The sequence below is a fragment of the Plectropomus leopardus genome, chromosome 14 (genome assembly GCF_008729295.1).
Source record: "Plectropomus leopardus isolate mb chromosome 14, YSFRI_Pleo_2.0, whole genome shotgun sequence".
Classification (NCBI taxonomy): domain Eukaryota; kingdom Metazoa; phylum Chordata; class Actinopteri; order Perciformes; family Serranidae; genus Plectropomus; species Plectropomus leopardus.
The window spans coordinates 26260188-26273921 of NC_056476.1; the positions used below are offsets into that span (position 1 = coordinate 26260188).

The 13734-nt window shown below is 40.8% G+C and overlaps 2 protein-coding genes across 2 annotated transcripts; one reads left to right on the forward strand and one right to left on the reverse strand.

Annotated features, from left to right (window-relative positions):
• Positions 1-67: 67 nt before the first annotated feature.
• Positions 68-4112, forward strand: gemin2 (gem (nuclear organelle) associated protein 2). The gene is made up of 10 exons (XM_042501020.1): positions 68-346; positions 983-1067; positions 1300-1389; positions 1738-1797; positions 1974-2090; positions 2421-2465; positions 2554-2622; positions 2884-2994; positions 3458-3516; positions 3654-4112. The coding sequence occupies exons 1-10, from the start codon at positions 225-227 to the stop codon at positions 3691-3693; spliced, it is 798 nt and encodes a 265-aa protein (XP_042356954.1). The 5' UTR covers positions 68-224; the 3' UTR covers positions 3694-4112.
• A 994-nt stretch (positions 4113-5106) lies between these two features.
• Positions 5107-11840, reverse strand: pnn (pinin, desmosome associated protein). The gene is made up of 9 exons (XM_042500619.1): positions 11717-11840; positions 11174-11251; positions 9772-9843; positions 9188-9263; positions 8897-8991; positions 8603-8678; positions 7652-7807; positions 7264-7402; positions 5107-7083 (listed from the first exon to the last, which is right to left on the reverse strand). Exons 1-9 carry the CDS (start codon positions 11827-11829, stop codon positions 5804-5806), a joined length of 2085 nt encoding a protein of 694 aa, XP_042356553.1. The 5' UTR covers positions 11830-11840; the 3' UTR covers positions 5107-5803.
• Positions 11841-13734: the final 1894 nt, after the last annotated feature.

A 13734-nucleotide genomic window follows, 5' to 3' on the forward strand; every position in this document is an offset into this window, starting at 1 on the left:
GCGTTCATCACCATGACAACCAACGCAGCGCACAAAGACAACGTCATCACTCCGCGTTTATAAACAAGATGGCTACGTAGTTTGTGCGCCTTGTTTACCACCTGTGAAAAACTCGCTGTTTTGGTCGTCAGAAGGACTTTTTGTTGTAATTCGGAGCTTCGTTCGTACTTCGCAACATTTTACCTTATACGTTTCTATAAAACTTGGCTCACAGTCGATGGAAAATGAAGTCTGACGTGGAGGAGTTGATGCCGAGGCTGCTGCCCGTTGAGTTTGAAGCCGGTGCAGAGCAACTGGACCTGAACGGACCACCGAGAAACCCCCGAGAATACCTCCGACAAGTCCAGTTAGTCCACCTCAAAACACTCCCGCCCTCTGGACAGTGGAGAATAGTGGGACTCTTTTAGGGGTTGCTGCCACTGGATATAGTGTATATTTTATGTCTTTTTAGTCTGGCTTTTATGTAGTGTCTTATTTACAATGTCATGATTTACTTATATTATAATAATATATTTTAAGATCCATTTTTGCTTATTTCCTCTGTTGTTTTTGTTTCTTCAATCAAACTTTAAGCACTTTGAATTGCACTCGAATAGTGTAAACTGTGCAATATGAATCAAATCGGATTGATTAATGGTCAGTAGAGGGCTTATCAACAAGCTCACCTAATGTATCCAAGTTAGGGACTGTGCTTCATTTATGGGGGGGGGGGGGCACTGACATTTGTTTGCCCATCCCCTCCCATCCCTTAAACCAAATAAAAACACCTGTCCTTTTCCTGTGGTCCCAGAGGTTCCCAGTCCCTCAGAAGGAATAATTTTACCCTGACAGCCAGCTCCAATAAATATTTTTGCCTGCTTCCATCTCCACGCATTGCTCGGCTGTACTCTACTCACAAAAAAATTGCACTTGTGTTCTTTTGTATTTTTTTTTTTTTTATGTTTTTGTGACAAAAGATGTAATGTTATATGCTTTTCATCAGGTTGGAGGCATCACAGTGTCCAGAGGTGGTGGTTGCTCAGATAGACCCCAAGAAACTGAAGAAGAAACAAACAGTTAATGCCTCTGTGAGTAAATGTACTCTTTAAGGCATTTCAAAAGAAATGTAATGTTCCTCTTATTTTGGGCTATTATATAAATTGAATCAAATCACTTTTTATTAGTAGTCAGGCTGCTTATATAAAGCACTGAGTAAGCTACCAGAGACACATATATAGTGTTGGTGTACATGAGATTAAGTGGGATGAGATGAATTTTTGTTGCCTCAGTTATCTGAGAACTGTGTTTTCTATGTTTTAGGTGGCAGGTTGCCATGCGGCTCCAGTAGGTTTCTGCCCCAGTCTCAGATGGCAGCAGCACCAAGTCAGTAACTTCTCGGATGTCAGACAGGTAAATAAAACCCACAAGAACAACTTCTTTTGTAAAAAAACATAAGCATCACAAATAATTACATTACAAATAATAAGAGTCAAAAAATCTGAAATTGTTCAGTAAAATATGAAACAAAGAAAGCAGCAACTATCTACTAGAGAGCTTTAATACATGTGACAGGATGATTGAAAGCAATGCATCTTGGCTCAGTTTGCCTGCTTTTGAATGTTACAATGACACTTTAGGCAGTGTGATTGAATAAATAAGGCCCAGTTGCGTCTTGCAAAGGCATGCAGACTCAGGAGTATGTTCTCTGTATAATCTATTTCACTGTTAATCTGTTTGTGGATTCTGCATTTTTTTTAGAGCATCACAAAAAACAGGAAACACTGGAGCAGCCAAACTCTGGACGACAATGTACTGATGGTGAGATGGAAAAGAAAAGTGTAACATGATTAGTGTCAAATCTAAGTTTCACCACGAGGTCACCTTTTTTTTGAGTTTGAGCAGAATGCTGATCATTGGAAATGTAGATGTATACACGTCTACTGAGTTTTAACATTTGTTCTGAATTAATATTTGTTATGTGTGTGTCCTTACAGCCAAAGCTAACAGATGAGGAGGGCTGGATGAGATTCTGTTTAGGAGAGACGGTCTATTCTGGCACTTCATACTGCCACACAGACGCTGAACCAGAGCGAGCACTGGACTATAGCAAGGTGCCATGAATGTGTATTTTTATGAAGAAAAGAACGAAAACTAATTTATTGAACTATTATTATGTAGCTGGCAGAGTTTTGATGGGTTGGTTATCTAATGGACAAATTTCAATCAACAAAATCCATAAAGTTTGTAAAATGTCTTCAAAAATGTGACACTTTCAGCTGTCACTTTAAATACTCGACTGTATTCATCAGCAAAGCTGAATAAAATAAAGTCTTAAGTGATCATGATGATAACTGTTTCTTCTGCCATTTCTTGATACATGTTGAAGTTGTTTTATTATAACTGCATGTAATGTAATATGATCAAATCATGTGTCTGCTCAGGTGGGCTTCCCTCCCTTCCTCAGCATAGTGAGCAGGCTGAACCAGGTAAATAACCTCCTCAGTACCGCAAACTCGCTCACACTGAACCTGCTCAACAGTCTGATTATTATGCTTTTTTTCTCTTTGTCTGCAGTCCACAGTGCTGATGGTGTTGGAGACTCTAATCTGTTGGTTTGAGGAACACGAGTTTGTGCCACAGTTGGTGAGTTTAGTTAAAGTTTCTCCACATTTTTCTTTTTTTAAACAAATAAAATAAGCACTCTTTTGACCACTTAGTTATCGAGAAGAAGAAATACCTAATTTTGTTTCTGCTTGTCCATTATAATCCATTTTTGAAATCTGAAAGCTTATGGTCCACTTATGGTTCACATTACACTTATTTGTAATTCTGTTTCAACTGCATTGTAAGCTCCTTTAAATTTTTTTTTTTTGTCTGTCTATATCCCCCGTTTGTTTGTTGTAGGGTCGCTGGTTGTACGCTCTGTTGGTCTGCCTCGAGAAGCCTCTGCTGCCTGAAGCTCACTCCTGCATCAGACAGCTGGCCAGGAGATGTGCTCAGCTCCGCAGCACACTGGTACGATTCACTTTATACCAGTCCTCTAGTCTGTTACTCTACTAATGCTGTCCTGAGTAATGCTATCAGCATGTATTTGCTGCTCTCTTAGCTCCTCTTTTCTTTGTTGTGTATTCAAGTCAAAAATCTACAAGTTGCTTTTTTGTGTAATTGTATCCTGGTGTTGAATCCTCACTGCAGAAGGGTTGGCACAAGACATTGCATTGTTTTTTATTGGTGGCACTTTTGTATTTTATGTCATAATAGATCACATAATGCATGCTAAGTGGCAGAATCCATAAATGGATAACTCAGTGATAACGCATAGATTACGCCAATATTTCTGTGCAAGGACAGTAAATTAATCTTAAACGTGAGCTACCACAGGTGTGCTTGCATCTTTTATTTGTCAGAATTGAATTCTTGTTGTGATATATTAAAGCTGACACCATCAGTATATCTGTCCTGCTTTATGATTCCACAGGAGAGTCAGGAGGATGAGCGACTGCCCGCCCTCAACCTGCTCATCTGTCTTGTTGCCAGGTAACTAACCCTGAGTGTTTTTTATTGGTCAGGTCACGTAATATTTCATACGTCAAGGCTGGACGTATTAAATCCAACTCAGAGAGAGTAAGATGAGTTTGTGGTCCTGACTAGCAATACTTGAATCTTTCCTGCAGATACTTCGAGCAGAATGACCTGGCAGACCAGCCGGAGTGAACACGGTTCAACTTTTTGGACCAGATATCACAAAAAGGAGGAATGTGTTGAAAGCCCTCTGAATGATGCAGCATTCAGGCTGCACAGTGAAGCAACAAGAAACTTGAAGACAGCTGGAGATGGACAGTCTTTGCCAACTAAGTAAAATCTTTTGAGAAAACTGAAAATTTCCAAGGACGCGACTGTGCAAATAAGCATAAAGGGAACTGCACCTGTGATGAAAGTTGAGGACAGAACCAAAGGGACTGGATCAGGAACTCATGCCCTGTATTATTTGGATTTGGACTTACAATGTAATTTAGACCTTTGCTGATAAAAGTGGATCGAAAAAACAAAAGATTATTATTTGTGTTTCTTTGTTTAGAGGTTCATGGATGTGTCAAATCCAAGATTTTTCTAATAAACTGTGCTTTGTAAGATAAATACTTGTGTGCACTTTATTGGTGCAAGCCCATACAAATATAATTGCAAATATTAATACTGTGGCTTTTTGGGTCAACAAATGGAAAGCTATAGGTCAAGTGCTTACACTATAATACACAAGTGTACCATAAAAATATGTTTATCCATAGAGGATAAATGTGTGATCTTGGTGATTTTTCCTCTCTGAATCAGCTCAGTTCACACTTGTCAAAAGTTAGTAATGACTGCCGTGACCTCGTGACCCCTCAGATAATCACATTTTGAGGTCCTTTCGAAATGACACACGCTGATTCATCAGCAGCAGCCATTCGGATGTTATTCGGTCTTGTAATGCAGACTTTAAAGGATGTGACATATAAATTGGAGCTGAAATGAGTTGACAGAACGTCAAGATAGTTGTTACTGTTCTGTCAACTCATTTCAGCTCCAAGGACCTTACGCCCAGGACACACTGCCCGCATGAGCAGTATATTTGATGGCTACCGTGCTGCAGTGCTGCCGCTCAAACTCTCGGGTGTTTACAGAGACAGAGTTGCTGCTGTGGTACTGCTACAGAGCTGCCTGCTGCCATGATTAATGCATTTCCACAAATAAAAGCCGGTACTTCACTTATTTATGGAGCCTTGCAAGCTACTGTTTTATAAACACTACAGTCCTGCAAATATTTCACAATAAAACACCTTGTGTCAACAACTGAAGGGATTCTGTCCTCAGAAACATTGTCAGAAAACGTATTTTTAAACAGAAACGGGAGGGACTGAGTAAAATGTATTTATGATCATCAAGACTATTTTCTTTGTCTATTTCGGCTAAAACGCATTAATGTTCCATGCAGTGCTGCACACACGGGCAATGTGGCCCAGGGGTAAGAACCTGGGCATTTCGGCATTTACTAGTGCATGAAATTAATGGAAAATAATCACCTAATTAACTGATGCTGCCTGACTGTGACTGAAAACATACCACGCCACACACATTTTCACGATTACCTCACCTTTAATTTGAAGCAGATTCTCAGTTGGTACAAAAAAAACAAAAACAAAAAAAAAAAAACAAAAAAGAAAAACATTTTCATAAACCAGCATTTGAGCAAATCACAAGTGAAGATACAAAGGCCTTGACATTGATCAATAGTGAAAATAAATGAGGATTAACAGCGTCGTCAAATCGACTTGAAAACACAACTACCGCACATTAATGGTTACTGCTACCATAACCACCGATACCCCAGCCTACGGCATTATGATCAGGATGAAAACAAACATTCAACACCATCGTTTCATCATATTGCCACAAAGATCTTTCTAAAAGCAAAATGTCCGGCTGAAGATAAAATTTTAAACCGCGTTTAAAATGACATTACTATGATGACGTTTCAAACAGCCGCGTTGTTTGAAACCTGTTTTGTGAGGGGTCCAATCAGAGAGAGACGCACCAGTTACATTTCTTTTGCAAAGTTAAGGGGGTTAACGGAGGAAAATCATAACCAGTCATCCACTTCCTGTTTGACATGGACTTATAAATCCCTACAGAGAAAAATCCTTCTTTGTTAAAACCTCAGTCGGCCTTTACGTAGCATTTTAAGGGAAAACGCTAATTTAAAAACGCATCTCATGTGTAGTTAAGTAAATAGTTGATTTTCCCTCAGAGTTTTCCTGTTTGACAGCTTTAGAACTTGAGAATCGAATCAGCGTCTTTTATCCTTCCTATCTCTATCTTTATGCTCCCTATCGCTGTGGGACGACCTGCCCCTCCCTTCCTCGCTCCTCTTCCTCCTCTCCTTGGATCCTTTTGAGTCCCTCCCTCCTCCACTGCTGCTCCCTCCTCTCTTGCGGTGGCTCCTCTCCTCTCCTTTCTTTCTGTCCCTGTCCCTGTCCGACGGCCTCCTCTTGCGCTTGCCGCTGTCTCGGCTGCGACTGCGGCTGCTGCTGCCTGAAGACGAGGACGAGGAGGATGACGAGGACGAGGAGGAGCGGCTGGATCCGGAGGAAGAGGAGGAGCTTCCGCTGGAGGACGAGCCGGAGGAGGAAGAAGAGGAGCTGTTGCTATGACTGCGGGCTTTCTTTGGCTCCTTGTCCTTCTTTCTTCCTCTCTCGTCGTCCCCGTCCTCCTTACAGGGTGTAGGAGTAGTGCTGGGGGCCTCCTGGGAGTCGGGCAGTTTTTGGGGTTCTTCGTCCCCTTGTTTCTCCTCCACAGTCTCGCTCTCAGCTGCTGAGTTTTGGACCTCGAAGCCGGGGATGGTGAAGTCCTGCCCCGGCACTGAGACGGCCGTTTGGGGCTCTGGGGTCAGAGAGGACTCCTGCGTCTCAGAGGACTTTTCTGCTGGTTGCTCTGCAGCGAGGCTGAGCTGCGGCTGGTGACTGCTGTCTGGTGCTTCGTGGCTGATTTCGGTCGTCTCAGAGGACTGAGTGTCCTGCATCTTTTCATTCTGGACGTCTGTGGACTCCTGTTTACGGTCTGTTTCTCCCTCCTCCTCCTTACTCCTGTCTGCCTGCTCTGTCCCGCCCTCCACCTCCATCTCCTCTGACTCTGGACTTGCCTCCTTATTGTCCTTCTCTTTTCCATCTTTAACCCCCTCCTCTCCTTCCTTCTTCTCCTCTCTCCCCTCCTCACTCAACTCCATCCCCTCCACCTCTTCCTCCGCCTTCTTCAACTCCTCCTTCTCCCTCTCCTCCACCTTATCCTTCTCTTTCACCTTTCTATCCCTCTCCTTCTCCCTCTCTTTTTCCCTCTCCTTTTCTCTCTCCCTCTCCTCCTCTTCCTCCTCCTCCTCTTCCTGTATCTCTGCTGTAACCCCCTTGTTACCTGTCACCTTGACTACCTGGCCTGCTGGCTTACCCTCCGCCGAGTGGTCCGTCCCTGTCGCTGCCGCGTTGCCGTCCTGGTCGCGGTTTGGCTGCCGCCGGGGGCGCGACTCCATCTTGCTGAGGTGCTCGGCAAAAGCCTCGCGCCTCTCCTCAAACACAGCTGTCCAGAAAACAGACACAAAGATCCACAGAGGTCACAAAGTGATCGACACACACACAACCCTATTTTCTCAGGTTGACTGGATAGCATCGTGTCTAGATTTAAAGACACATGAGTCTTTCAAAAATGCAAGCAACAGCATCTCTTAAAGCACTGGCAAGATGCAGAACAACTACTGACCATTTAGTTTCTTGGTGGAGTCATCGAGGAGTTTCTGTGTGGCGGAGCACATTTTTCCAGGCACATAGAAGATATGAGGCTTGGTCTTGGTACGAATGTATTTTACAAGATGATTATTGTGGCTGTTCCACTCCTCTTGCTGTGACAACGAAGGAAAAGAAAAGGTTAAATGCAATTCTGGCAAAACTCTTGGTCTCATTTGTTTTATGTGCATGCATAACCAAACAGGACACTACATCGATGCAAAGCAGCTGATTTCCAAATGCAAACCATCTGTCAGTGCTGCTAATAACCAAACTAAAGTAACCTCGCTGACACTTTTATCTCAAAACTTCAATGTCTCTGGTGTCTACTGGCTCCAAAATGGTGTTCAGAGGTATTTTCTTACCAGCTGAGCCAGTTCCACTTTCTGTTCCAGGAGTCTCAGCTCAGTCTGTTTGGCTCTCCTCTCTTCAAACAGCTCCCTCTTTTCACTCTCCACCTTCTTTTTCTCAGCCTCAGCCTGAACCTCAAGCTTCTGCTCAATCTCTGAACGTCTCTTTTGCTGTCGGGATGAAAGCAGAAGATGGACAAATTTGACATTTACTCAAAATACAAAAATCAAATTGCAAAGTGCTTGACTAAATGCAGAGGAGAACCTAGTGAGCCGCCCACTCGCTACCAGACTCGCCCACAACAACCTACATGCCAGTCTGTGATCAGCCCCCTTCACTCCTTGGCCTGGGAGCGGAAGGCCTGACTGTAAAGCTAAATTAGCGATAAACTGGCTAAAAAGTGTTATGTTAAAATCATATGTTTTAATAAAGGGGAGATGGTTATGTTCCTAACCTTAGGGTAACTGAAGGCTACAACCCCTTACTTATGCTATGGCTATGTTAGCGATAAGCTAGCATTGAGGTATTACTTCCCTTCACTACCGAGTGTCACTCCAAATCAAGTCACGCTCACGGCTGTGGAGGGCACTTCTAATGAAGGGGAGGGTATACAATGAGGGTATGATTATGGGATGCCCTCTGTGCTCCATCGGAAGAAGGAAGCAGCGGTAACCATGGTGACGGATGGTAAATTTCACATATTCTGACTCATTTTTATGTAGTTTATGCATGCATACAGGCATCTGTGGGTTTTCCTTCACCAGAGGCATGTGAGCAAAGTTTTCTTCACGAATTTAACATTAACACAGGGAGAGGAAGTGATGATGATCATTTGGGGAGTGAAGTAATCCTTTAATGTCCCTGTCTTTCTTTTCTAAGAAAGTCTGTTAATTTGCTTTGCCTGCCCTCCTCAGTGGCAGTCAGCTCAACACTTCGCTCGAAAAAGTCCGATCGATTTTCCTCACCTTCTCTGAGGAGACGTTGGACTCTTGTTTGAATTTCTGCAGGGTCCCCATCAGCAGGCCGAACATACGCCGATTCCTAAACAGGAAAACACAAACCAGCCATCACACACAACTGCAACTTTCTGCTGTACAATCATTAATATTATCCATTAGGTTCAGATATTTGTGTGTGTTTTATTTCTAATTTTCTCTGTTTGCTGGTGCAATTGAATAAATGTGACCATAAAGATGATGACATCAGTCAGCGCTGCATATCAGGACTGCAGCCTCATACAGCAGCTTATGTCAGCATACCTCTGTTTGCCCCTCTCATCCATGGTTTGGTCTTGAATGAGGTCTCTGCGTGTTCTCTCCTTGGAGGTAGCTACTACAGACGACTGCAACGCCGGCTGAGGAAAGAAGAGAGAGTGTGAACACTTAAAGTCCTCGCTTCTCCTAAGAATTGACATTTAAATGTGACAGTGGATGGTAATAATCTGTATCTGACAGTGTGCTCTCTGAGCTGCCTGAGGATTTTGGGCTACTCAAAACACATCAAGCCCACATGAACAGTGCTACCAACACAGAAGAGGGTCTTTTTCTTACCTTTTTGACATCGTCATCATCCTCGGCGTCGCTGTCGTGGCGCATGTCTCTCCTGGCCCTCTGGTCCCCCGCCAGCCTGCAGAAACACAACCAAGAACATAAGACACTTCACACTTTATGCAAAAACAGCACCTGCTAAATAACTTAACAACGGCAACAAAACCACCGCAGGACAGAGGGTAAATGTCATCATGTCTTCTGATTGGCCTGAGGCAGTCTACGGGCTCTGTTAAAATGAAATAACTGGATCCACTTCAACAATATCAGCACGTGGTAAATTTTCCAATATCAACATTAAACTCAATTTTGCTCCACTGAGTGGAGTCTGTTTTAATAATCTATTCTGATCCTAAAAGCTAAACAGTCATGATTCGACACTAAGAAAGGTCCAAAGCTTAAAAGAAAAAAGAGAATCGATTAGATTACTTTTATTACTTTAGTTCAGAGTAATTGCATCAGTCCTTTCAAAACGGTGGTTTCAACCTTCATGAGATTTTTTTGCTATCGGAAAACTGTGTGAAAATTGCTTTGAGTATGACAGCTAGATGTACATCATTATAAAAATATATATATTAAAACCTCACCTGAGCAGGGCTCCTTCGATGTCCCTCTGCTTGGAGGGGGGGCCGCCGCTTCCCATGTCTGAGAGACTACGCCTGGGGAAGGACACAGAGACACTGGTTAGACTTAAGCAAGCACTTAAAAACAACCAGTTCTGGTTTGGAAGATTTTCAAATAAAAACAAATAAATAGTCTGTGAGTGTGCATTTTTTTAGCAGATGTGGTATTTTAATATTTCTCATATAGTGTCTTTATTTTACTAACAAATATAAAGAAATTAAAAATGATTATTATGTACGGTTAATTACTTTATGCCAAAACACTAACAATGAAATGTCAATACTAGACGACTATATTGTTCACTCAGCGGCCACTTCATTAGTTACATCTACTATAGGGCTGGGTATTGGTACTTAATACCTTCAAAGTATGTTTTGGGTTGTTTTTTTAAGCCTACTCAAAGGCTGCTTTGGATATCAGCCTACACTGCTGCTAAAAACATGTTGGCGGTCAGGTGGCAACTGCATCACACTTTTTCTATTCAACAGTGGCTTTATTCTTAAATTGAGATTTAATCTGTGGAGCTCTCTGTGGGTAGGATGAATGGTGCAGGATGTGCTATGCTTGAGGCCAGGAAGGAGGCATTCAGCTTAGCTAAAAATAAGATATGAATTTGAAAGAATACTTTTGTCTTTAATTATTTTTATTCTATGACAGACATGCAAGAAACTTTGCATTATGGGAAGTTAAACAAAGACTCATGGGTAAGGGGCAGGTGTGTTATTTTTCCATATCTGTTACTGTCCTTTTCTTGCAGGGCTATATCACGTGATACTTACATTTATTATTTATCAATTTATATATTTTACTAAAGAATATCAAAAAGGTATTGCATTTGTTGTTATGCACTGTTTTTTTAGTGTGTTGATGTTTTATTTATTTTGGTTTAGCTGGCATGTCTTTCATTCAGTGCAGAGCTTTTATTGTCTCTCAAGGGAAAACCTGGTCTGTGGTTGCCAATACAAAACAACTTAAAAGTATAATAAACAGGCTCATAGGACATCATAGCAGCACAACCAGATTTGATTACAAGCAATCCCGATCAACTGTAAAAGCATCAATGAGGGTCATCTAAAAGTGTCAATAAAGGGAGTGATCTCAGTCAAACACTTAGTAAGTAATCAAATATAGAAATGTCAATTAAACGAGTAATCACATGTATTTCCAATTATTAAAAATATTTCACTGCCCTGATATTTAAGTGTTGTGATACTGACAGCAGTTGTGAGTTGATGTATACCTGCAAGTTGTGTCGAATGTAAAAAAAAAAACACCAAATAGTCAGTACCTCCAAAATCTACCACTACCTCAATAAATATAACCACGTCGTTTGCTTTAGCCATCTAAAGCACAGCTGGAAGTTACCTGAGCAGGTTGATTCCTCTGCCTCTACCTCCACCGGGGCCTGCCATGGGGCCGCCGAGCCGACGGATCTGACCCGGTCTGTAAACACAGCGACAAACTACGTCAACACAAATAACAAAACCTACCCTTATACTGGGTCTAAGCTCGGAGAGAAAGTACTATCATCCTGTTCTCGGTAATGAAATCGTGACTTCACTGGGAGCAGAGCCATGAGGTCCAAACATAAATCTGTGGTGACACCCGGACGACGCCTGCAGGGCCTCGCCATGGTCGTACTGGGTTTCATATTTCTCTTAAGTGTAAAAATTCTTTTTCCCGGGTGTATTTATTACTTTGTGTGGCTAATTTAATTTGGTTTGGACACAGTTAAGTCGAGCTCGTGTAGTTTCAGCTCGAACAAAACCACCTAAGCAGAGGGTAATGTTTGCTAACAAGCTAACCGACTCATGCTAACACAAACCGCTGGTCCTTTGAATGCTAGCACGCGTGTTAGCATTTCACTAGAAATACACCAAAGGCTGAAAAACCACTTGGGCTTTTTACCTTGACTCATTAGGGTCACGTCCCGTTAATTTACGAATATTATCGTCCACATTTTTCAGGCTTTCTTTTGCTTTTTCGAGCTGGTCTTGTAAGCTCCGCACCGCCACCGCCATCTTGCTTTCAGTAGCGCGAATCACGTGTTCTTTTTCTTCTTCTACTTTCACCGAGCGCCGCTTTTCTTCTTCGGGTTTACCGGCAGCTGACACGTGAGGTTGTGGTGCATTACCGCCATCTGCTGCTCTATTTTTATATCTTTATATTTATTTTTATAAGACACATTTAACTCACTAAAATAAAATAAAAAAACAGAATATTTTAATTATCATGATTATATGTTTTTTTCCTTTATAAAAGTAAACAAGACTGTAAACAATGTGCAATGTATTTGTTTAGAACCTGAGTAAACTGGCTTGATTTCTTTCAAAAGCTTGGGATGAAGGCCACAAATAAAAATTTCCAGAAATTAGTAACGTTACAATAAAATTACCCTATAATAAACACAAAAAAAAATAAAGTAAAAAAGCAAAACTAAACAAAAAATATTATAATTATTGTATATTTTTTACAGGTTTTACAGTGCAGCACATAAAAACTGATGTCGATCCAGGTGTTAAAGGGTTCATTTAAAGGCTGGTGCATTCAACTACTGTACCAGCATGCTGCTACTTACATTAATCACTTTAAAAAACTATGTTTCAGAATATTTCATGACAATCAACTAAGGTGAAGCAAAACATCTATCATGTAATGTTAAAAAAGAACTGACATATACAAGGTAGAAGGTAGATTCATCAGTCATTTTTAAAAACATAGTTAAAAAAATCATTTGAGAGCTAAGTGTTCCTTGTTTGGTTTGATTTCTCCTGAGTCACAGTGTACTGGCGGTCTGTCTTCTCTTTGCAGCCAGCTTCTGTGTGCCCACCCTTCTCATTTAAACTGCACCACCAACAGTGAACTGAGAAGGCCAGCTCTTAAAAATAAAAAAACAACCTTTTTGAGTCTTGCAGCTTTTGCATATCAAAGTAAAAACTAACCATTAAACAGTATTTAATTTCAAATCTTTTTTACTGGATTTCTCCTTTTTCTGCTGATGTTTGTGGAGTGGATCAATATTTCTCATCCAGTATATATGAACGTATTCTAGCAGTGTGTGTGTTACATTGCTGTTGTATTTGACTGTGAACTCACTGAATTGTGTTTATGTGAGTACTAAACGCACCATTTGACATGTGCATGCACATATGTAATGTGTGATTTATCATCAGTATTTGAAACACTGAGCTGAAGAGAAGCCTATATGTTGAGGTATACTGTCTATCACATGATCATGTTAGCATTAAAGGAAAATACCCCCTAAACCACAACACAACTTTGTCCTTTTTAATGCACCTGAAAATATTTCATCATAACTTCTTATTTATTTGTTTCAGTAATGTTTAAATTGGAGCATGAGCCTTTTGCAAGTAATGTAAGCCTTTGAAACCTAAGCAAATTGAATGGATTTGTTTTGAAAACATGGGAGAAAGAAATATCCTACAAAGTGCAAGAATTCAGTAAAAGGTGACAAGAAAATGACCTAAACCAAATTGCCCCTCGGGGACATTAAAGACTTCTAAACTAAACTGAACGAAAAAATCAGTTTTAATGAAAGAGAAGAAGATTATGAGAAAATGATCCAAAAAAAGGAAAAATTTCCCAAAAATTATATTTATAGTTATAACAATTTTATAGTTAAAATCATATTACAGGAAAAATAATTGAATACATTTTTATCTGGTTTTTTTTCTAGGTCATTTTGATGTTTGTTTTTGGTTTTCACTCCTATTTTTCTTATTTACACATGATTTTCTGGTAACTTTGTTTAAACCAATTTTTTTCTACTGTTTGGGCCATTTCTTGTTAAACTGCTCATTGTCTTCCCCTCATGTTTTTGAAAGAAGTCCAACCAGTTTGCTCAGGTTTTAAAGGGTAAATGTAAAAAATGAGTACATAAATGAACTGATGATACCTTCAAAATA